Source organism: Lissotriton helveticus, chromosome 4_1 (genome assembly GCF_964261635.1).
Source record: "Lissotriton helveticus chromosome 4_1, aLisHel1.1, whole genome shotgun sequence".
In the NCBI taxonomy this organism is placed as follows: Eukaryota; Metazoa; Chordata; class Amphibia; order Caudata; family Salamandridae; genus Lissotriton; species Lissotriton helveticus.
The window spans coordinates 362,146,752-362,172,465 of NC_136063.1; the positions used below are offsets into that span (position 1 = coordinate 362,146,752).

The 25,714-nt window shown below is 40.7% G+C and overlaps 1 protein-coding gene across 1 annotated transcript in view; it reads right to left on the reverse strand.

Moving 5' to 3' along the window:
• Positions 1-25,714, reverse strand: part of LOC144827999 (fibrocystin-L-like) — a 1,093,512-nt gene that overhangs the window by 59,057 nt on the left and 1,008,741 nt on the right. Inside the window, exons 76-79 of the mRNA XM_078686146.1 lie at positions 24,641-24,991; positions 23,813-23,964; positions 13,654-13,803; positions 10,743-10,899 (exon numbers count right to left, since the gene is read on the reverse strand). Of these exons, the coding sequence (XP_078542272.1) occupies positions 10,743-10,899; positions 13,654-13,803; positions 23,813-23,964; positions 24,641-24,991 (810 nt within the window). The remainder of the gene's footprint in view (positions 1-10,742; positions 10,900-13,653; positions 13,804-23,812; positions 23,965-24,640; positions 24,992-25,714) is intronic.

Sequence of the window (25,714 nt, forward strand, 5' to 3'; positions counted from 1 at the left end):
CATATTACATCATTCATGACATGGTCAGTGACATCACTGATGACATCACTGATGACATCTCAAATGACATCACTGATGACATCACTGATGACATCTCATTTGACATCAATGACCACATCACTGATGATATCATTCATGTGACAATACAATGCATCTCCTCACACTTTAATATAACCTCTGTTACACCTAGTGTTAAATACAGAGTATAATTTTTGAAACCATTGACACACCAATACTAGTTACTACATACGCACTCAGTGATTCCTATGTTTACACACACATTCACTCATTTACCCATACAATCATTCATACATACAATCACTCATCTTTACAACACTATCATATGCACTCATACACCTATACAGACTCTCACACTCTGTCACTCATCCATGGAGTTACTCACACACCTAGTCAGTCCTGTAAAGAATCAATCACACTTCCATTTTCTAATCTATACAGTTAAACATAGAGCACCTTACATTTTGAAACATATACTAACACATAATTACTCTCTTATACAATCATTGATACAAGTACACATTGATCTGCACAGAGTCACACACCTCCCAGCCAGCCACACACACACTCAGTCTCCCATACAAATACTTGGGCAATCAATCAATAACCCATATAGTTACTCATATAGCTACTGATCAACACATGCAGCAGTTTACAGAACAACAGACATAATGATGCACAAATTAAGACAGTTTAGTCACTAACCCATGCACTCAGTGAGACACATTTAATCACTCACTCATACAGTCAGTCACGCACCTACTAAATCCTTCATCCAGACACTTCTACATCTACTCATTCTTCAATATGTAAAACATATTTAAACTTTACAGAAACACACAGTCACTGGATGATGTCATCAGTGATGTCATTTGAGATGTCATCAGTGATGTCATCAGTGATGTCACTGACCATGTCATGAATGATGTAATATGTGACATCATCAGCAGTGGATTGCGGGTGCGCGATATATAGTTAGTGCAACTAACTATATATGGAATTTCAATGGTTTTGTGTGAGTAAAATAAGGTTTTTTAAATGCTAATTCCTAACTATATATGGTCTATAACCTATGGTTTTTTCAGTGAATATATATATATATATAGCTGTATATAGATATGTTTTCATATATAATTTTTTATTATTTCTGGGACCTTCAAGGGCTGTACTGGTGTGTGAATGGTTGTAGACATCACTAAACATTTGCAATACTGTACCTGTATGTTATAATATACAGAAGCATTTCATTTGTCCTTTTTACTGTTGCCCGTTTCTATATTCATGCACCGTAAATGATATACTGTATAAAGAATCATCATTGAAGAGTGGGGAAAAATAATCATAAAGATTGTAGAAATTAAAAACTGCAGGTTATGTCACTGCAATTACACTGTGCATTGCACTCACTACAATGTTTAAGCAATAATTTTACCTATACACTGTAAAGAAATATATCCTTTAAATGAGACCTTTATCATTACAACTATTTCTAGAATGATGTATAAGGCACAGTAGCATATGGAAAGCATTATAAAGACATCACCCCAGTGTGCCGCATGATGTAATAAATACTGCTAATGTATGCACTACAACAAAAATATTCCACTTTTAAAACTGGCTACCTACTTAGAACTTTGGTTCCAGAAAGAAAATGTAAGACTTTGGTAGCTTAAATGGCAGTCTTTGTTTGAATTTGAGGTTGATATCATTACACTCTGTCCATTTACTTTTAGTTTTTATATAGTGTAGTGATCAGATGTGACAATAAGTCCTTCATAAAAAAGAAGATTTTTAGCTGGACTTCGAGCCTCATCCTTAACCCCAAATATTGCAAGAGGGAGGTTTATCAAAACTTGGAAGCCCAAGGAGGCCGTAAGTAAGGCACCTATAGAGTCCCAAAATACAGACAAAAGGGGACACTCAAAAAACATATGTACATCCGAGGCAGCTACTAAACCACATCTGGCACATGCCACCGGGATGTCTTTCGAAAATTTTGATAGCCTCTGTGGTGAATAATAAGCTCTATGAAGAGGCCGTCAGCCTCATCTAACATTAAGTTGTACCATAAAGAAACCTCTTTTCTGACTGGTGGTTTATCAAGCAGCAGGGACTCTAGGTGGCTAGCACCTCTTACTGGGAATCTGCTCTTATGAGTGGTATGAGAATGAGCCCAACTAATAATCTGAAGATATTTAAACCTAGAAAGGTTTAGCTCAAATTTATCATTCAGAGATTCCCATGATAACAAACAGCCTTCTACGAACAGATCACCCCAAACCTCCAACCCTGCAACTCTCAAGGGCACGGCTAGACTGTCTACCAGCCAACCAGGGCTCCCAGGTGAATCCCACAACGGTGACCTACTTGAAAAATACCCCAACTTTATGGAACTCCTGAGTTTAACCCAAGTTTTCACCATCCCCTGCAAAACCTTCAGTTTTATCTTCTTTGGGGTCTCCAAACTTAAACAAGAAGCCAGTCTGTACTACTCCTTCCCCTCTAAGCAAAGCTGCAAACATGCATCCGATCCCAAACTCTGTGGGCTTTTTTTGTAACATACGAGCATGGGAAAGTTGGAATGCCCATGCGTATATTTGGAGGTCTGGAGCTGCTAGGCCACCCTTTTCCCTAAGCCGCCTACGTTTTTTCCAGGCAAACCTTGGGATATGTTTATCCCAAATTAAAGAACTAATTTCGCTCTGCAGTTTTGACAAAAGTGATGGTTCAAATTAAAGGGGGATCGTGTTAAACAAAAAAGAAACTTTTGGTAGAATGGTCATCTTTATCAGATTTACTCTTCCCAAGATAGACAGCGGAAGCTGTGACCAAGATCGCATAAGTCTACGTCAGTCTTTTGATACAGCAGAGAAGTTAAGTGTAGCAATTTTATTTATGTCCTTAACAATATTAAGTCCGAGATAGCGCAAATTTGGACTAGGCTGGACCCCTGCCCCAAGGTCATTATCATTCCAAACCATCATCTCTGTTTTAGAGGTATTAACCTCATAGCCAGAGATTTCCCCGAAGTCCAAAGCTAGATTAATAACTGATGGAAGGGCTGTACGTATTTCTGAGGAAAAAATCAGGATGTCATCAGCGTACAGGGCCACCTTCTTCTCCCATCCCCTATACCTAAAAGACTTGATGTTAATATCGTCCCTCAACCGTAGGGGAAAAGGTTCAATATATAGGTTAAATAGGAGAGGGGAGAGAGGGCAGCCCTGATGTGTTCCCCTTGTGATGTTAAATGGGTCTGATAGTTCTCCATTAACCAACAAACAGGCTGTGGGATTCTGGTAAAGTAATCTTACCCCCGACAGGTATGACCAATTCACCCTGTCGAAGGCCATGGTCACGTCGAGCGTAAGAACAGCCAGGGGGAGAGAATCGATTGTTGCCGGGTCGATGGCCCCTATAAGATCATACGTCAGTTCATAGAGCTGACAACCCTTCACAAATCCTTTCTGATCTTGGTGTAAAATATCGGCTGCTACCCCCCCCCCCCAATCTCTTGGCCAAGACAGTAGCAAAGATTTTATAGTCGACATTTAAAATAGAAATTGGTCTGTATAACCCACAACACGATGCTGGTTTCCCCGGTTTTTAAAATCAAAGTTATAGACTCGCTATCCCAAGAGGCAGGGGGTGGCAGACCTTCCTGTAGAATATGATTAAATAGTATGGTAAGAAAAGGAGCAATTACCTGCTCCAGAGCCCTATACATTTCGGCAGGGAGGCCGTCAGGTCCTGCTGCCTTCCCCTTCTTGCTACTTAAGATAGCTGCTCTGACCTCCTCCTGTGTAATGATATTATCTAGAGAAGTACGCTGTTCTGAGGTCAGTGAGCTCAACCAATCATCAATATGATCTAATTCAATGTGCTTTTCTTTGTGATAAATAGTTTGAAAAAATTGTCGAAAAGTTCTTCTAATATCCTCATCCGCAGAGTAAACCACATTATCACAGATAATTGATTCCTCGTTTTCTGCTTGGTATATTCCTCGTTTACTGCTTGGTATTGGTTATCTTTAGTAAAGAGATGTTTGCTCGTGGTAGAATAGAGTCACAGTTTTGGTTGGCTATAACTAGCGTCTTTTTGTTAATTGGAGGTATGAGGGTGGGGGGTTTTGTTTTCTATGAATAGTTTGAGAATTCTCTCCTGGAATATCAATGGCCTTCGCACCAGACCCAGAGGCGACAAGATAATGCAGTATCTTTGTGATTCTGATGCGCAGGTCATTGTTCTCCAGGAGACGCATCTTATCGAGTCAGAGATGCTCTCTTTGGCTAAAAAAAATAGGTGGATTGACTTTTGTGTTTCAACAAAACAATCCATGAATATCAGGGGAGTGACAATTATCTTTAAGAAACCACTAAAAGCATGACTAGTTTCTAAACTGGTAGACCCAGGTGGCAGATGGGTCATCATAACGGTAATTATCGCAGGGGCTCAAATTACTAAACTGGGCTATTATGGGCCTAACCAGGATGATCCATCGGTTCTGAAGTCCATTTTTTCTCACCTATTATCTTTCCCGGAACCGATTATTCTGGCTGGGGATTTTAATATAGTCCTGGACTCCTTTCTTGATAAAACTCCTAATAGCCGGCCTTTAACTCTTTCTAAAACCAGGGTTTTCTTGCTTAACTGCATGAAACAGTATGGTTATTTGGATATTTGGAGAATTAGGTCGGGTCAACTTCAGGGCATTTCTTTTCGTAATAATAAATACTACCATCATCATCATTCAAGAATTGATTTTATTCTAATTAGCCAGAAATTGGCTGGTTCAGTCAAGAATATTCTCTACCTTCCCTCCCATCTATCGGACCATTCAGCTGTATTTATGGAACTTGTTGGTTTCCCTAAAGTTTCCCTCAGAATTTGGTCATATGACCGCTCATTACTTTCGTCATCAGAAGATATTACCTTTTTTATAACTGAAGCTCAGTGCTTTATGAAAACAATATTGGATCAGCCTCATCGGGATGTGTGTGGGACTCTTTTAAGGCCTTTTTAAGGGGCCTAATTACTAATGAGGTCTCATATAGGAGGAAACTCTATAGAGAGGAGGTAGTATCCATTGAAGCTGAGATGGGTAAGACGCAAGCTGAAATCGATCTGAATGCAGCTGCGTCCGATAATATCTTACAGGTACTGCAGAACAAGTGACTTTCCCTAAAGGGACAGCTGGGTTCAGTCTTGAATGCAGGCATTCTTGAAAGGTGGGAAGCTAGTAAAATAGCCCATTTCCAGTACGGAGAAGGGGCAGAGAAATAATTAGCCTGGAAGGCAAAAACTGACCAGGTTCGTAATAAAAGGGAAGGGAAATTTGTAAAAAATGGAAGGACCCTATACCACCTTCCCTTCCTGACTGGCGTGCCTCTGTTTTGCAGGTGTCAAAGCTGGACTTGGTTAGGTCTGGAAACCAAGAAAAAATAGCTTTTTGGTACTTGCTGAAATGGGATTAACAGTGAACTTGACTTTGTTTTTTTTTTCCCATGGTCCAATGATTATGCTGCTTTGGTTTTAGTTCCCTGCTTTGTCTGGTGCAACTATGTATTCCGGTCCGATTCTTGAGGCTGGTGTATGATGGCAGCAACCTTAAAGGTTTCTCTGGCGTGGGGGTCTTGGAGGTAATGACATTACTGATTGGTGACGCTGAAGTATTGTTGGCAGTCCCTTCCATTTTTTGCTGTGGCAGTATGTCGCTCTCTGTTGGCCTTAGCGTTCGAACCACGGTGGAAAATGAGGACCAAAAAAAATAAATAATAAGTCATTCATGAAATATAATGGCCATGGTAGTATTTGTTCTTCCAGATATAGATATTTGTCCTGCTTGTACATTTGTAATATCTGTTTCTATTTTACTTCTATCTATTCTACATCATTTTAACATTAAAATAAGATATTTCCCACTTCTTCGTAGATAAACTGTTGATGTGAGATCTGATTGACAATTTGTAAAGGTACTGTTTTGTGTAGCTTGTTTAAATAATCCATCAAAAGACTCAGTTTTGCACCCCAGAAGATTTAAATAAAGGAATCACTCGGAATCTACTTCTGTACTAAGTGAGTCAAAGAAATTCATCAATTTGTATTTCTTCTTCTTCTAAAACTCCAAAGATCACCATTAAAACTCTTTTGCATCCTATTGAGTGTTTGGAATAAACTGCACAGACCCACTACAATAATCTACGGTGTGTTATAGTCCTATCACTGCATAAATAATGCAACAAAGTACCTAGTGTATCTCACTCCTGTTAGAAAAGCTAATGAAATCAATAATTGTGCCCATAGCACCATTAACTAATCCTTAAATTTCGATTCAAAATTATTCTAAAGTTCTTGCAAATACCAATCCTGCAGTTTTCAAACCTGATTTTTCCAATGAATCCAATTTTCTTTGCAATCTTTAATTTAGTTTACAGTTTGTCTATCCATGTCAGTCCCAAAATGTCTTCTTTCTCTAACTCCAGCAATTCTTTATTGAAGGAGGCACATTCTGCTAGTGTAGGTTGTAGGTGCACAATTGGTTTTCCTTCTTGAGTGTGAGTTCACATTATCTCTGCTGGTGTCTTGTTCATTGGAAACAGTTTTTTAAGAAGACAACGTTGTAGCAGATGCTTTCCCTCTTCTGAAAGAACATCTACTCTATTATCTTTCAGATCATTCCCATATTCAATGTCAGATGCTTGTCACATATTCCTAAGCAATTCTTTGCATAAGACGTTTAACCAAATATTGACATTTCCAAAACTTCCCAAAGAATTCTGAGTTTCATTGTGTAGCGAAAGCTGTCCTTTGACTGGTGCAAGTTGTAGTAGATCACAAAACACGATTAAGAGTTTTCGTCCAAATACCTCATCATACTCTATACTTAGAATCAGTTGCTTCCTTAAGTGTTCAAAGCATTAAGTTTAAGACCATGCTCACCTCATCACTGATTAAAAAATATTTTTTCAACAAATCTTTTTATTAAAGGAAAAAACTAAATTATACAAAACTACACAAAACAAATACAATATAAAGCAGTCGAGATATGTAGAATTCGGGAAAGTAAAGGAATGGTCAAAATCGGATCACAACTTTGGAGCTCTTGCACGAGCAAATATAGCACAGCCTCATGTAATCAGAAAATCTTTTACAGTGACTCATTATGCTGATTAAAAGTTTAAACTTCTTCAGTACTCTTGAGACATTACTACAAGTTTCACCGGATAACTTTGAGTACTCCCTTTTGGTGTCATGTTCCACAGGCAGCATGAGAAGTCAATGTAAAATAATTCTGTTAATGTTGTGTGTAGCTAATCCAGTGTGTGCTGTTACTACAAATGTTAAATTGCACTCTATAGTCTTCTGTAAGAAAGCAGTGAGCATTTATATTAAAATGCTTTTGTTGGTGCCAGCATGACTGCTGAGATACAACAGTATTGGCTTAAATGATGTGCATGTACACTCCTTCTTGTCATGGAGGAATCCATGTGCAACTTTGCCATTCACTTCCACATATATTTATTTTTGCTTCTCATTTCATTGTGTAACTCTTTCAAATCAATAGTTTCCTGTCTTGCTTTTTGCATTGCAGTCTCCACCTCATTCATAGCAAAGGCCGCTTCATTTTCAAATATTGGCTGCCCAAGAGAATCTTGACTTATAGGACCTGAACTTTGTTTGCTTTGTGAACTGTCTTTAGCTATTTCAGCATCAGTTGTTTCTTCCTGTTCAATCTCATCATTTAACATTTTCAAATAGATAGGAAATACTGAACACTCAATTGTATCCTTTACAGCATTGAAACAATTGTCGTAGGAGTCAAAGTTACCGAGTAATTCTGATTCAGAACTCCAAGGCTTTAACAGTTGTAGAAGTTCTAAATAGAAGAACTCCCTTTTATCAGGTGTTAGACAACTCAGTTTTCTATGATTAATTAAGCTGCCATTCGTATGTTGCACCAAGCAACCACCACAACCAACTACTGTGCATTTACCTTCATCTACATTTTCTGTCCTGTTGCTTTTATATCTGTAAATTTGAAGTATTTCATAAAGACAGACATTTTTAAGAAGTGTACTCCTTTTAGATAGTAGGTGTCCAGCATGTTTTTTTTTAAATATCTGTACATTTTGGATCAAACCCCGGAAGTACTGAATTTCATGAAAATACTTCAACACTCATGCATGCTAGGCCTAGACTCACCCAAATAATTCCTCTCGACTTAACAGTACAATCTAGCTGAATTTAACTGAGCACAGCATTATTAGGATGCAATTTGCCTATGTGAAAGCATCTTCAAACTGAAATATTTTCAGCTGATATCGCCTCCCACTTCTCCTTCATCTTTGTCTTTTCAGATTTTGTTATTTATGAAGTAACATAACAAGTAACTGCTGTGGAGTTGTCCACACAAACTGAATATCCATATTAGCATTCTACAATTTTAGAATGAAAAGATTGTAGTCGTTGATACGTTTTGAAGCTTCTGTTCTCTTCTAGTTGTTGGTGTATTAGGGTGATTTTCAAGTAATTGTATGCCTAATTGCAGACCAAAAACTTTTGAGTCTTCCTTTGGAAATAACAGGCCTTGAAAATCCAAACCGAAGTTTAGTCTAAAATGTTTGTTTTGCTCTGTATTTCCGCCGACAGTACTTCCCACCTCAATGTGTTTGAAAACACTGAACTTACTGTTTTAGGTCTTTTTCATCACTGTCGTCTGGGATGGAACATGTAACATACTGCTTTATGAAAGAAAGTACAGACTCATCTGTTTCTTTTCCAAGTTATAGGGTATCTTTGATCCACAACCACATATTAATATGCCTCTTGCTTGCTACTCTTTATGCCAAAAGAAATCAGTAACTTCTCCAAGAAGTGAATTTCTTTTGTTGCAGATGAGCGCATGCATAGCTTAAAATCTAGTTACATATTCCCATTCGGAAATTACACTATTAAAATGTGATAATGTAACTCCAATGTTACCCTATGGGTGAGGTAGGCCTTGCAGTTGTGAAAACGAATATATAGGTGTTTTTCACTACCAGGCCATAAAAACTTAAAGGCACATGTCCTACTTTTAAAAACATTGCAACCTACCTTCTGGGCTGTCCATAGCTTACCCTAAGGGTGAAGTATATGTATTAAAAAGAAAGGTTTGGGGTTGGCAAAAAATATTACATTGCCAGGTCGAAATGGCAGTTTAAAACTGGATACACAGGCTCTGCAATGGCAGTTCGGAGACATGTTAAACTGCTATTTAAGTTGGTGGCACAATAAGTGCCGCAGTCACACTAGTAGCATTTAATTTACAGGCCCCGGGCACAGTTGGTACCACCTTACCAGAGACTTAAAACTAAATTAAATATGTCAATTGGGTATAAGCCAATGTTACCATATTTTAATGAGAGAGCACATGCACTTTAGCACTGGGTAGCAGTGGCAAAGCGCGTGGAGTCCTAAGGCCAGCAAAAACTAGATAAGTAAAAATGGAGGAGGAAGGCAGAAAGTTTGAGGGAAGACCACCTTTAGGCTGACCGGTCTAATAGTTTGACCCTAGTATATTGTGAGCCCAGACAAGTGGAGCCTGGACAGGGAGGCAGGCTATTCCAAACACCTGTGGGGGTGAACACCCCCACAACCTGCACCTTAGATACAAATATTGGACCGTCAGACCCAACTCTTCAGTACACCTCTGGACCTGTGGAAGATTCAAAAGGCCTGTTGTGCTGTTCTGCAAAAACGACTGCTACTTTATTTTACCCTTCTGCTCTGTTGACTGAGTGAAAAGACCTGACCGACATCTTCAACCCAGGACCACCACAGTGACTCCATGGCTGTGTCCTGATCAGTGCCTCGGGGACAGAAAATGCTCCAACCATCTCAAACCCTGCACCTGGGCTCAGTCTGCTGTGAGTCTTGCCCCCCCCCCAAGAGGTACCAACCCAGTCCTGAACTCTCGGAAATGTGCCTGAAGGTGCTCTGGCAGCTCACTTGTGGTCGTGTGTGCAGAACTCGATGCAGGCCTTCACACCGCAAGCCCCTCCTTGACAGTATCCTTGACGATGACGCAGGACTTTGCATCACAGCCTCGCAGCTCCATAGAACTGCCACTGCAGAAAGCTACCTCAATGTGGGATCTCGCAACGCTTCACAGCCAGGATTTAAGATAGTTTGTTCAACAGGCCTAACTTCCCTGTATCTTGCCAGTGCTCCATCACAGACAGCAAACTTGTGACTTTGTTCTAGTCAGACACGACCAGGTAACCTCAGTTGGTGCCATGTGCTTCTAGGCACTATTTTTACTTAAACTCTGATATTTCATATCTTCGGTTCTACTGATTAGAATTGTATTATTTTGGTCTTAAATCATTTATTACATTTTACACTGTTTTTCTGAATTGGTGGGTATTTTACTTTTGGTGCGTTTATATTTTATTACTGTTTAAAGTGCTGCATACATACTTTACACATTGTCTCTAAGTAAGACCTAACTCTTTTTGTGCCAAGCTATCAGAGGATTGAGCATGTTAATTTGGAGTTTGCTTGTGTCTCACCCTGAGAGAGATTCTGGTTGCTGCTTGAGTAGGGTTTCACCCCCTTAGAGCCTTAACCCAATTTCCAACAGGTAAGATGTCACTAAAATATAACTTGAAGTAAAGATTTCTACATAATATTGTTATCACAACAGAAATGAATGAGTGGAGTAGGTTAAGAACGATTCTTACCAGATGGAACTAGAACAAGATCAGTGTAGTTGGCCCAACAGCTGCTGAATGAAACGGTGGTATTTCCTGTAAGTCCACCACTAACATATGCATCCGCTGAGTTCATAAGTTTGGCTGTCAAGGTCAATGCACTAGCATCAACAGCTACACAGATATTCTAAAACATAAAAAAAGACATTGGTTTTCTTTTTCTTTACTTCTCAATAGGCAGTAAGATATTTACTCACATGCATGGGTGCTTCAAAATAGTTTGTGACAAACAAGCATGTAAAAATGTTTATACAGTAACAAATATAAGACAAAACATTAAAAAAACTCTTATATAGAGTGGCAAGGCAAAGGTTATGCACCTGGTAAATGTTCCGTGAAGTGAGAGGAGAATCAATATTGCTATTATATTTATTATAATTAATATTACTAATATTTTTATGGCTATTTATAACGCACTCGCCACAACTAGGTTTTCTGTTTTTGAAGTTTAAGTACAGTAAGTAGCAGAATTCACTGCCAAAGAATGGGCTGATAAACCATATACCCTCTAATGTCAGCCACAAGGCTCATCAGGTATTTGCCCAGAGAAACTCTACTGGCACACAATGAATTAGTTCTACTCTCTCCGACAGGCCATAACAAATATCTCGGTAAAAGGGATGGGGTTATATGTGCATTTTTCAAGTTCTGGGATTGCCTCGGGCTCCAGCAGTAAAAAAGGTGGTGGACATGCTGTCCGATGGATGGCTCCTTCAATGCTGTGTCCCATAATGGCAACTCCCCAGGAGAGTTTTCCCAATAGCAGACGTGCTGGTGGTTCAGTTGCCAAAAACACGCTTTCCTCTTCATCTCAATGAGTTAGGAGATGCAAGAGGTGGGTGGATGGAACAACTGCCAATTTTTTGGATATATCCCATTGCTGGTCTCCTTCAAATGAGGCAATAAGGGAGCTGGGTGGTATATGGACTGGAGGACTGAGTGTACCAACTACTTTGGCCCAGACTGGGATGTCCTGCTGTATTTAAAATTCCCTGCTGTATCCCAAGGCCTTTCCTCCAAACTTCTTTTGCCTCCATGGTGGAAGCTGCTTTGGTAATCAAAATGAACAAATAGAAAGTTTTCCAATTTATTGTAGGTGTGCAGACCTGATGCCCTTTTGTTTACTGAAGGTGGTCAAAGGTCCCTGATGCACTTTTTCCAGCAGAAAGGAGACATTCTCATTTTCCGGCAGGGAGGATCCTGATTGACAGGAAAAAGCAAGTAGACTTGGTTTTGGTGGGGCTGCCCTAAACAAAGCAGCTTTTGTAACACCCTGCCCAGTGTTAGCAATGCCACTAAGACTGTGCTTTCAAGCAGCTCAACCTTTAAACTATAGCTAGCACTTCTATTTTGTTTTTACTATAGGCATACATCTCTTTGAGGTCATCTTATCCATTTGAAAATCGAACTCTTTCTATCCCACCCTCCTTTGGAAATATGTGATGATAATCTAGAATAGGCTGACTCATTCACGACCAATATGTACCAAAGCCACCTTGCAGTTTGGTACCTAAATGATACCCATTTTATCTGAATTGTTAATTGATTATAGATCCTTTCAAAACAAGTCAGGCAATGAAGGGATATGAAAATGCACATTACATTAAGCAACTTCACAAACTAGTCAACATCCAGTTATGAGTGTTTTATTCTTTATGTATCTGAATGCGAAGAATACAAAATGCCATGTGCTTGAAGGGAACTATTTTCCCAACTTAGCTACCACAGTTATCCCTCGTAAATTTGGAACAAAGTTTAGGTACCCTCATTGACAAGCCATTGACAGTCAACTTTATAATGTTGGCATAGTTTCTCCAGGCTTACTGCGGAGTTTTAAAAGGATACCACATATGTTTTCAGATATTGCAGGAACCTGTGGGGCCATTGCATATCTTTTAGTACCAACCCCCATCGCCCACACACCTATAAATGTTCTCTACCAACTGAAACAAAGGCATCAAGCCGCTTTCATTCTCTGGTTATTTTATTGACTCCGGATGCTTGAATAAAACTGATCTATTGATAAGTACTTTAGGGACATTCAATTATATTCTTTTTAGTGCAGCTTGCATTACAGACAGGCACAGCCCATACTCCTGGCCCATGTCTTAACCTATTTCAATATTTAGTGGAATATATACGCCTACACCTCTGTTGCATGGCAACATCCTACAGAACTGAAAAACGAACTCATACAGAGGGATCTCCACTTTTCCAACTTGCCTTCGGGTGTCTACTCTGCATGTAGGGGAGGTTGTCCTCAATTTTGGAATTCAATTCTTGCTTTCATCTATCTGACCTTATAAAAACTATTTTGGAAAATATTAACTAATGTATTTCTGAATATTAAAAAAAGTGTATTTCTCATTTGTGTCAAAGGAGATTTAGAGAACCAACAGATGATTTAGTTTGTTTGATATTAAATACATCAGTTTTTCTAAGTAGGCCATATATTTCCATGTTACATAAAGCACTGGCAGGGGCACGCCTGCTTTGCTTGATCACGGCTAGGCTCCCAGGAAAGACTCCTCCAATGTGGAGCAAATATTATCTCATTTCAATATTGGCAGCAACAAATATACCAAGGCAGTAGAATAATGACATCTGATCAGTTTAAGGTAAAACTCGATGTGTGCAATACGGACAGGAGCATCCTGGGCTTCACTTGAAGATGAGTGGTAATTTGGTGATCATTCAGTTTCTGGAAAAAATTTGAAACACATAGAAGGATCCACTAGCAGAATTTCTACACTGTATGGAATTTTCTCCAAAAACTGTAACATTTTCAGTTTCCACTCAACTCTAAATGTGGCTTTTAAATCTTCTTAGAACAATACAAACAGTGCAATGTTACAGTTAAATAGTGCAAACTATGCCTTACATTATCATCCAGTGCCTGTATCGAGGGTTGTTGAGTAAGCAGTTCCCCGGGTAATCCTGCCTCAGGCTGGGTGACGACAATGAGTTTGGTTACGGTTGACACAAAACTTGCTGGGGGTTCGGTTCTTTCTGTTACTTCACTACCTGCCATCTGGAAACATATAAAGGCATGTTTTCATATGAAGTACTTTTACACAAAAATGCAAAATATGATCTACTACGTTTTAGATCCCTGCTCTGTCTGGATGCAAAGGCATATAGGGCACATACTGAAAGCTGACCTAGGAATGCATTCCTCCCCTTGCTTACTATTGGCTTTGTGTTTTGCAACTCAAAGTTGCTTGAGTTCTATCCGCTGGCTTATTTGTTTCAGGTTGTCCATTATGTCTGTGTCACTCCAATGGAGCATATCCACCTTCCCATCCTTTTGATGGGCTGGATTGAATCCTCCCACTGTTCACTTATTAAGGAACTACTTTCTTGTTTTACACTAAGAACTCCAAGAGAGTGCATGTATTTTCCAGCTGTCATCCTCCTCTGCCGATTCTCCACTGAAATCCCTGCCTCATTTCTCCAGAGCACTTTAAGCTTCTTAAGAATGACACAACATACTCAAATCAACTCACCCACAGGAAAACAAAGAATTTATATTCCTACGTTTGGGAATTACAGTTGGAAGGCATGGAATTGTAGTAATATCGATAAGAAAAGAATATTTTTGGATTTAAAAGGTTGAGGTTTGCTGCTTTTCATGAACGCCTCTCTAAAAGATTCATCGCTTCATTACACGACAGTGGAATAATAAAAACCACGATCTTTCCAGCAGCACACCCTTTGTGTGTTAACAAATCGCATGTTGTATAATAAACATGTATCAAAATGTACGACACCTTAAACTTTAGAAAATGCTATGCATGGTCGGTGAAAAGGAGGTAACAGTGCTCTCTCCCTTAACTTTTCTCCTGATTTACCGTTTGCTGGATTTTTTTTAATTTAAAGTAACAGGTTTTCAGGTCTCCTTGTAGCAGATTGGTTTTCCCTCCGCCAACCCTGCAGGGCTCAGAGGTGCTGATAAGTGAATAATAAAACAGCAGTGAACCAGCACCCCACTAAGGGATCAGTATAATCAGTATTATGTGCACCATATTTATAGCACGCAATGTAGTGTGCTTTTATAATGTTTCTTTCATTCAAATGAATCTTGAGTACCCAATCAAGACACATATTAGGCATCCACAACATCTGCCACATCACCGGGGAACAAAAGACTGGCGAACGATTAATCTTTTAATGAGAGGTGGGTGCCTCTACGTAGAAAGAGACCCACATCCAGTTTACCAGATATTCCCCCATTATGACACACGCCAACTCCAGCTTTTTTAATACCAAGAAAGTGCTTACTCGATTTGAAGCACAAGCAAATATATGGTTCTCAAAACGTAGAATGCCCATTGGTGCTTGAATTTTAGCCTACAACACAACATACACTAAGACTGCAGGCCCACTTGCTCAGATTGCATGTTCATCATTTTATACAGCTGGAAATGAAAAACGTGAAGTCCCATAATCCCAACTGCTGTTGGATAAAAACACTGGGCTCGATGACATTGAATATCATGGAAATAGGCCTCTTGATAGTCATGATGATATCCTAAAGGTAATATTAATAGTTTATAAATGGGTGTGCAGTCATGCTTGTGGTGCACAGACATGCTTTTACATTCATGCTCTTTCACTCCACGGCAGCCCTTCGATGAGGCAAATCAGGCTACAAGGACAAGCATTGACAAAGCCAGTAGGTCTTGCCTATATGAGCTCTATTGGCTGTGTCAATGTTTTTTGGCCATGTTTACAGCATAGCTAAGAAAGCAAATTAACAAATGTTGCATAGCTGAGACCGTGTGCCAATGCCATATAAAAAAGTGAATTAAAAACATTAAAAACACTAAGCATTAGAAACGTATTGTGCTCTGAGAGAAACACTTAATTCATATAGTGTAAAATCAGCATGATACAATCCTATCCTCTACAGGATTGTATCATGCTGATTTTACACTATATGAATTAAGTGTTTCTCTCAGAGCACAATACGTTTCTAATGCTTAGTGTTTTTAATGTTTTTTAATTCACTTTTTCACAGTTTTTTTGGGATGAGATAAAAATGTGCCATTCAGTATAAGCCATATTGTGAATCTAGTTCTCTTTTAGGTGGTGTCCATGGAATATTGTTTAAATAATCTACATTTGGAAGTCGTGAGACTTGGAATATACCCACTTGGGATTGAAAGGAGATTCATTTCTCCGTGCGAAATTCGAACTTTGCTGTTATGGGACTTCGCTTAATATGACAATATCAAATTTATTAATGAACCTACTGGGGTTTATTATATTGCTTATGATTTATTGTAATAAGGGAGAAGACAAATTACCCACTGGGGACCCACAATATGACAGCTTCTCTCCAAGGCGCCTGCCTGTCAAAAGAAAACTTTATTGATTATTTATAATTGCAGCAGTTTGATATGTGGATATTATCAAATACCATGTTAGGTGGTCTGGTTTGACCTGGGAATTATATAGCTCACTTGGGATTTTGATCTGGCAGTGTTTTTTTTGCATGTCAATGAAAACTTTATTGAACAGATGTGACCGGCAAAAATTCACGATTTGTGGGGCATTAACTTATATGATACACAACTTGGATTGTCATTATTTTAGTGGTAGCTATGTTTTGTTGGGCGCCATAAGATACTTACGATAAATACGATAAGTATGGATGTATGCGATGATTTCAGATTCACGTGAATCTTATAAAGTGGTGAAAGACATGGATATGTCTTTTGGAATTAAAATCAGAAAATAACATTTGAAATTTAAGTAGAAGAATCAATTTATATAATATTGCGTTTATGCAGCAAAATATATTGAGAATGTGAATTGAGATAATGTTAAGTTTCACCATTCAAAGATGGTCGATACATCTGCTGGAATGAGTCAATTTTCTCTGTCAATTATTAGGTTTTGTTCACTGTGCACGTAAGGATTAACTATATTTAAATGTCTGCTTGTCAATGAAAAATCACCCGTGACCAAGGCGATTTATCGCCGAAACGCGTAGCGTTTGCGTTGGCTTGATGTTTGAATAAAATTCTTCAAGCTTCTCTGACTCGCGCATATTATTGAAAAGAGTGCATCACGTACTTGATCGTACGATGGGAAAATGATGTAATGCAGGGTATCCTCAGACCCTGGTTTGCACCGACGCAGGAGTGTCCCGGTGACTCAAGGAGGTAGAAAGGTGATATATATAAAATAGGAAAAAGTGCGGTATACTGGCGTGCTGCCTGAATGCTGGTGGTGCACGGCAAATCTGTGCCACCGCTGGCGCCATAACCATCCTTCAAAAGCCCCCCCCAATGTAGTAGGAAGACATCCGGCACTCGCAATCAAGGGGTAGTATCCTATTTCATCTGTCACATCACAACAATTACAGGAACAACAGAGAGATGCGTTCCAACAGGGGTTCTGCCTTCTTCAATCTAAAATGCGCCATTTTAGTCTCCAATTTAAAACATCTTAATTAGTAAACACAAAATTATACTTCAGCTACGCAGTATACAACCCAGTCTGTCAACAATGTTATAAGGGACAATGTCTGTTAAAAACATATGAATACTTATTATAGCTCTTTTAAAAGCTCCCAATATACATTCCAATCCGGGTGTTATCGTGTACAATGTGATGCATACTGGGACTTTGAAACATTGTGTTGTGGATTATTTGTATCACACACATTACTCTGATGAGGATGAACTGCGGAAATCAAAGACAATCGAGCAATTACATTCATTAGTGTTTTGCATACTGGGACCTTTAAAAAGACTAATAATAAGTGTTCTAATGTTTTAAACAGGCATTGTCCCTTATAAAATTGTTCAATAGGCTATTTGACATTGAAATTTCAAAAATGCAATCAGCAGAGCTGGAGTTCTGATTTTTTTTGTTTAGTAAAAAGTAGCACCTAAATGATCAAAGCACCAACCTAATCCTGCATGGCTGGATCAAAGCAGAAAAATATGCCTGACTGTGCTAGAAAGCGGTTTGGATACAAGAAGTGGATTGGGCCCGGTCAATGTTTACCATCGGAGTTAAAAGAAAATTCTGAGAAAATTGTTGTGCAAAGGTAAAGTTCATTGGGACATGGCTGCATGCAGTTTTAAAGAAGGGAGTGTCAACATCGGATAGATTTGGGTTGAGGCTGCTGTAAATATTTCTACATTTGGACTTAGGGCCTGGTTTAGATCTTGGTGGTCCAACTGTGCGGTGGCTTCGAGTTGATGTGGTCCACCCGCCCTATCTAGATAGACAGAAGAACACCACAATGGCAGTCTTCTGTGGTGATGAGCCACCCGCCACTGCCGTCCTGACGGCGGGGTTCCACCGAGCAGATCTTTGAAGTTCCAATTGGCCTGGAGGTGTCCTGTTAGCAGAGTACTGAATGGGGGAAATAGGTAAGTAACTATTTTCTTTTTACGTAAATCACATATATGTTGTGTAAGTGTACATATGTGTCTGTAGGATGTGTTGTGGGCATTATGTGTACATGCTGCACTGCAATCCACCAATACATACGCACCCTGCAATGAATACCCTTACACACTACCAATACTTGCCTTCCACTCCATTAAAACAGGGTCCCAGATGGTTGCAGTCAAGGTGCAGCAGGACAGGGAGGATCTGGACGAAGGAGGAGAGGAGGAAATAACAGCCTAAACCCCCAAAAATGTGAGTTTTTACCCCTTTTCTTCCATTTCTGCAGACTCACAGAAGGTGGGATTCCTGTTGGAATTCCCTCCAAAACAAGCCAGAGCCAAATACTGACGGCAGTAATCCTGGCTGGAGTTCTGCCACAGTTGTCCTACAGCCCATCCTGCCAAAGGGGCAGGTAGCAAAGTCCTAGCTAATTCGAGGGGAAGAAATCGTCATCTTACCCATTGCAATGCAGCATCTAAATCGGGCTGACCACCAGATAGGCGGGAGGGAAACTGCCCAAAAATCCCACTCTGTTGTGGTCGGGACAACATCTAAATTAAGCCCTGAGTCTCTGAAATGGAAGTTGAAAATCTCTAGTGTGATGAGGCTGAGGTCTATAGCAGAAAATAGTTCCACAAGGCTGGTTACCCTTTGGTGAAGGACTGCTGAACAGGATTTCCTGCTGCGGAGAAGAATGTTGCAGGAGAAGCTGCAAAGTCAATCCGAGTGGGAATGCACCTCGGGCGGATAGGCAAACAGGATGGTCCTGATCTCCACCTAGTTCTCAGAGCAGATTTTAGTAAAACATTTCCCCACTTTTGGATTTTGGCTATCAGGTCACCTTCAGCACCACTTCCAAGGATACAGTACCTGAGGGGCACCACTTGGAGGGTCAAGACTCACTCAGGCTGGACAGCAAACGTATCCTTTGGTGTCACTCTTTTTGTCCTCGGTTCAAGTTGTAATTTGAATCTTCCTTCCCCAGGCAATAGGCTACAGGGCAGAAAGTCAGCAATTCGGCAAGGTAGCAGCAGTCCTGTTAGAAGTACAGCGGTCCTTCTTCCTGGCAGATTATCCACAAGTCCAGAAGTGTATTGAAGAGTTGGCGTCTCAGGTCCCTTTTCTATACCCCAGGGCCCTGGCTCCTGTAAGGTTAGAGTAGCATCTAGGCAGTCATTTTGAAATGCATGGAATTTCCTGACTCCCCTGCCCTGGCCCCAAGATGGCTGCATGCAGTGTGTTCCCTATTCAGTTGAAAGTGGGCCTCTGCTGAGCTCCTCCTCTCATCCTGCCCGCAGATTGCCCATTGAGGCATATCTAGTCCATCCAATGTGTCACTGTCTTGGAGGAATTCACAAAGTCTAACTGTCAGTTACACCCAGTCATCTGACCCAGGACAGGCTGCACAAAAGGGCTAAGGGCAGAAAAATACAAATTTTCAAAACATGGCATTTTTCAAATTGCAATCACAAACCCAACTTTGGCATTAAATAGGATTTTTCATTACGATAAACCAAACATGTCATAGCCACCTGTTCCCAATTGGAAATTACACTTTATTAAATGCAATAAGGAATCCCCAACGTTATCCTATGGGAGTGGTAGGACTCACTGTAGTGAAAAACGAATTTAGGAGGTTTTCACTACCAGGACGTGTAAAAATGAATAGTACATGTCCAACCTTTTAATTACACAACACACTGCCCTATGTGCTGCTTAGGGCCTACCTTAGGAGTGAGGTATATATAATGAAAGGGGGTTTTAAGGCTTGGCAAGTGGGTTTTAATGCCAAGTTGCCATGGCAGTTTAAAATATATTTTAAGGTGCTACAATGAATTACATGAGTTATGCCCACCCTTAACCTTACTCACATTTTATAAAATAGCATAGGTCTATGGGAGACAACGCCATTAGTCACCTCTAGAATAACCCATCTCTTGGGGTTACCTTACCTCTATTTTTGGTATAATTTGGGCTACAGAGGGCAGCAAAAAACACCCTTCTAAGCAATCTTTGGGCCCACATTCAGGTTTAGTGTAATAGTCTCTGGTAGGTGAATTTGTTTTGCCTGTTGTGTAGTAAGACAAGCACCTTTAACATGCCCTGCAAAGGTGATCTGCATTAAAGTCAGCATACTAAGCATTAGGAGTACAGAGATACCATCTGTTTTGGAAGAGTTTACATCAGAGAACACCTATGTACCCTGACGGTCCCCTTTTAATATAGATGGTCCTGTCAAACTTTTGAACACATTCAAGATTGCCTGAACCTTGTTAGTATTATTATCAGACTGTTCAGATAATACACAACTATTAGCAGCACTTAGATAAGCGGAGTCAAAGCCTAGGGGTGGAAGCACACAGGAACGTGAGGCGTCAATGACAAACTTGAAAAATATCACTAAACGGATCCAAAGTATTTGACTTCTCAAGCAGATCCAAAATATGTAGCTCCCGGGGTGTCATGAGGGCCTTTTTGATGATCTTTTCCAGTACCTTTGCTGGGAGTGGAAGGGGGACATTCACCTGTAGTTTTTGAGTTTGCTGGGAAAGGGGCAGGGTTTTTTGAGTACTCGTCTGACTTCAGCGTGTTTCCAAGTACTGGCAAATGTTGCAGTGGTAATATAGAAGTTGAATAGGGTGGTTAGTTCCTAGTCGGTTTCCAAGGTTGAATATGTGGTGCGGATGTTGGTCTATCGGAGCTCCCAAGATGATGGATTTCATGGTGGAGGTGGTGTGCTGGGTGGAAAGGAGTTTCCAGGTGGTCAGTCTGTGGTTTGTGTTGGCTGCAGTGTTGGCATATCTGTCACGGAAGCCCATAGGTGTGGGTTGGGGTTTGAAGTTTATGAGTATGGTTGCGATCTTGTCATGGAAGAAGTCAGTGAGGGTGTTGCACAGGTCCTGTGTGGGTGTGATGTATTTTATTTGACAACCGGGTTGGAGAATTTCTTAACAATGTTAAAAAGTTCTTTGGTGTTACTGCTGCTGGTTTTGATGTCTTCTGCTAGGGCTGTCTTTTTGTTGCCCTCAGCAGTCGGTGTTAGAGGTTGGGGAGGTCTTGATGGCTGACCTGTTGGTGGTTTACTTGCTGGTGAGCCATCTCCTTTCCAGCTATTTGCTGTCTTGTTTCACTGCTTGGAGTTCTTGGGTGTACAAACTAGAATTTTTGTAGGATTTTCTCTAGATGTTGCTCTTGATGGGGACGATGGTGTGGGTGCATTGGTGATCCAGGTGTTAAAGTTTTTCACTTCCTGTTTGTGGCTGGTTGCAGTAGTCTGGTTGAAGTTGGTTAGGGCATCCATCCAGCTGTTCTCTAAGATTGTGTCCCACCTCAAGTGGGGGGCACCGGTCATCTTGGGAGTGGCATTGTGGGGCTGGAGATGCTGAAGTATACAATGGAGTGATCAGTCCCCAAGTGAGTTCTGTGATGTGGCTGTATTTGACGTGGTTCATGCAGGTAAAATGGAGTCCAGTGTGTGTCCTATGGTTGTGTAGGGTCGTGAACGATCTGGTTCCCTTCGAGGCTGCTCATACTGTTGAGGAGGTGTACGGTGTTGTTGTTTTTGGGTTCATTGATGTGGAAATTTAAATCACTGAGGAAGATGTAGTCTTTGAAGTCTAAGGCTAGGGGAACAAGGAAGTCTACAATGGTGTTGCAGAAGCTGGTCCACAAGCCTGAGGGTTGGCATGTGAGGGTGCCTCTAATGGTTGTCTTGCTGTCTGTGTGGAGCTTAAAGTTGAGATGTTCCATGGGGTGGTGGTGTTGTCGATGGTGGTGGTGCACTGCATGGTCTTTTTGTGGATAATTCCACTTCCCGCCTTGTTGGTGTGGTCCTGGTGAATGATTTTTTATCCACAGAAAATTGCTGGGGCAATGTCTAGTGCTAATGTTGGGTTGAGCCAGGTCTCGGTGAGGAACACTATGCCGAGTCCGAGGACAGTGAAGAGGTCCCTTTTGTCAGTGGAATGCTTGCATACTGAGAGTGTGTTGAGCAGGGTGCATGCGGGTTGGTGTTTTTGAAAAGGTGGTGTCTGTGGTGTTTTCGCGGTAGGGTTGGTGTGTGGGCTGGTATGTGTCTAGTGGTAGGTCAAGCGGTAGTGGGTGCAGGTGAAAGGTCTTACCATGGAGCATGTATCAGAGCGGGAGCAGTGTTTGATGCAGAGTCCGGGTTAAGGATGTTGGACTCAGTGATAGTGTAACTTCGGTGGCGGGAGGGCCAGAGGTCATGGCACTGGGCACAGTCCAGGTGCGGACTGCCAAAGGTGGGCTAGCCTTTGTCACAGTGCATTTCCGCTGCAGCCTTCGTTAGGTAGGTCTTGGTGTGGGCGGGGCTTCTTGTGGCAGGTCAAGTGGTAGTGGGTGCAGGTGAAAGGTCCTACCTTGTAGTGTGTATAAGAGCGGGGCAGTGTTTGTTGCGGAGTCCAGGGTTAAGGGTGTTGAGCTCAGTGATAGTGTAACTTTGGCGGCGGGAGGGCCAGAGGTCATGGCACAGGGCACGGTCCAGGTGCGGACTACAGGAAGGCTTGCCTTTGTCACAATGCATTCGCGCTGCAGCCTGCATTAGGTAGGTCTTGGTGTGGGCGGGGAAGGATGGCGAGTGGGAAAACCCATAACCAAACTATGTTATTGTGGTGCTTACAGGCCCAACAAAATCTCAACTAGCCACCAAAGGGCTAAGCTCTACACAAACGCTATACTAGTTACAGGAAAAAGTTACTATGATCTTGCTCTTTGATCATACTCAAGTGGCTACCTGTTGAAGCACGTTGCATCGTAAAGATAGCAGCTCTGATTCACAACAGTGAACTTACACTTTTGTGTACTTTACAATTGTTTGCTATTCACAATTGCTTTTTTCTAGTAACATTTTTACGACTGCGGAGCCTCCGCACATGAAAAGATAGGACTCTTCTAACTTTTCATGTGTGGAGACTCCGCCGTCATAAAAATACTAGTTTAGCATACAATACTTTACTTACACAAAAGTGCAAGTTTACCTTTCTGAATAACGCTTAGCATATATAACACACAAAGTGGTTCACTTTGGAACGCCAGAATACCTGGCACAGAAACTCACCTTGTCCAGTGGCAGCCACTCAGTGAGAAGCTCAAATTCTCTATACTTAGAACCACCAAGATTTAAAAAGAGAAGACTTACTCTTCCTTCTTCACAGGGAGTGCACCCATGATATGGAACTCTCTACTACCAGAGTTGTGCAATATCACCTCCTCTCTGGTTTCCAGAAAATTATGGAGCATTTACTCTACGAAATATATTTTAAGTAATTCAGGATCTGTTCCTTCATCATCTGTCGACTGCAGTAATGTTATACTCCGCTCCATTATCTGCAATCTCCCCAATGTAACCTGCTTGGAAGTAACATGCTCAATAGATAGCCTGCCTGTAAACCTCTTGCTTCACTGTAATACACCTGCATAAATTATAACCTAACAGTTTAATATTGTAACATACCGTTAAATCTCTGTTTCCTCCTTATCTGCATCTTATCTTACAACGTACAGCACTTTGATACTTTTGTTATTTGTTCGCACTTAATAAAACTTTCAATAAATAAAGAAAGTAAATTGCATGATTCAAGGTTAGGAATGGTTGATTGATTTTTTACCTGCAGCCATTTAGGGTCATCTGAAGGCGGAGGCGGCTCTTTCACAGCCACTGAGGCAACAGTAACATTGAGGCTGCTGCTGAGGCTTCCTGAAACTGCGGCTGCAGCGATACTTTGGGAAATGTTTTGAAGTTCAGCGTATTGAAGCTGCCCTGTATGTAAAACAAGATAATTAAATGTCAACATTAATAGCATGACTGATGTTTTATAAGTGGATCGACAAATAAATGTCAATAAATAGCTGCTTGTCCTAGTGCTGGGAGGCTTTCAATAGATTATTTTTAGGTCTGGGAATTTTGCAGCTTTAGCTTTCACCAGACTTGTTTATTATCAATTCTTTAAAATAAGCCTACAGTGGGTTTTGGCTACGCCCAGAGGTGCATTTCACACTTTCCTTGTCCTAATGCGCATTTCCCTCTAACCTTAAACTAGTGGTTGTTTGGTGCATCATTCTGCCTCCTGGAGAATACTATGAGGGATTATTACCACTACCATGGAAAAAAGAAACATGTTGCGATAGATATATCCTTTTTGCTTTTCACTGTTCCCTCTAGAAAAACAGATCACAAGAATGAAAAGCCAGGTCTCGTTTCTGTTGTTCAAACCTGAGTTGTAGTTATACTGTGACCTGCCTTTCACCTTGGCTGCTGGCAGTAGGTATTTTGATTTCTCTATTTATCTGCAGTAATTTATTATACTTGAGCAACTAATTCATTTCATTAATACAGTTACATATCGACATCCCGAATCAACTGTAATGGGGGCAGGAGAGATGTGTCTTTATGCAGAGATTGCTGGCTCCCTTGTATTATAATAAAAGACACTTGCCTGTGGTGTTGGCACTGTCGTTTGTCATTTGAGTTGGAGGCTCTGAAATTTGGACAGTAACAGACAATCCGGTCGCCCTCTTTCTGCGCTTACTGGAAGCTTTAATGATCTTCGTGATGCGGATTTTATTTGCTGGGATCTTGAGGAAAATTGCAAGATTGTTCACTAAGTTCTTCCCTTCGTAGAACTGGTCAGTGGTCATGGCGGGAAGGTTAAATCCAATCATGAGCAGAGGGGAGGTGCGAACCTCGACAGGCGTTGACCCTCTTAGCAGGATGTATAGCATTTGATAGGTGCTGTCAAAGTAGTTTTCACCATGAGTAGTGGAGTTCAATGTTGGTTCATACTCTCCTATGGAAAGAATAACAGAACACAGACACTTGGGGGCTTATTTCCAAGTAGATATTAAGAAAGTACAGTGCAGCTACTTCATGTAATAACGTGTTTACAATCCCATCGACTGTAATCACCATAGGATGATTGATTATTAGACTGAAGTGTTTGAGTAACTTTGCATGCAAACAACAATCTCTTTTGTGCTTTTACGTAGGAAGGTGGGTGTAGCTTAACTTCCTCATCCAGTCATGTTTATATATTGATTAGAGCAGGTGTTTTTTACTCATTATTACACTGTTCAGTTAATTTCTTGGATTGCCAAGACAATGGGATGTATTATTATATCCTTAAACACAGACTGTCGCCATGCAACCCAACTGCATTCTATGCTCCTTGTTTTCCCCTTGCGAGTGTGTTCTAAAAGGACAGTCCCTGTCAACTGCTCGCCTGGTAGCACCATCACGGGTAAATGTCTGAATGAGTAAATTGAAACTGTCTGGTCTTTATCAGTTGAAATCTGTGCTGTACATCTGTCTAGTTACAAACCATTCAATCGACTGTCGCTCTATCTATCTAATCCATATATCCCTCCTTTCATCCTTCATCGACAAATTTCATCCACCCATCTATGTACACAGCCTTCTATCCGTCTGTCCGTCCTTCCTTCCTTCCATCCATCCATCCATACATACTTCCTTTCATGCATTCACCTATTCAGTTTAACACCAACTGCCCTAA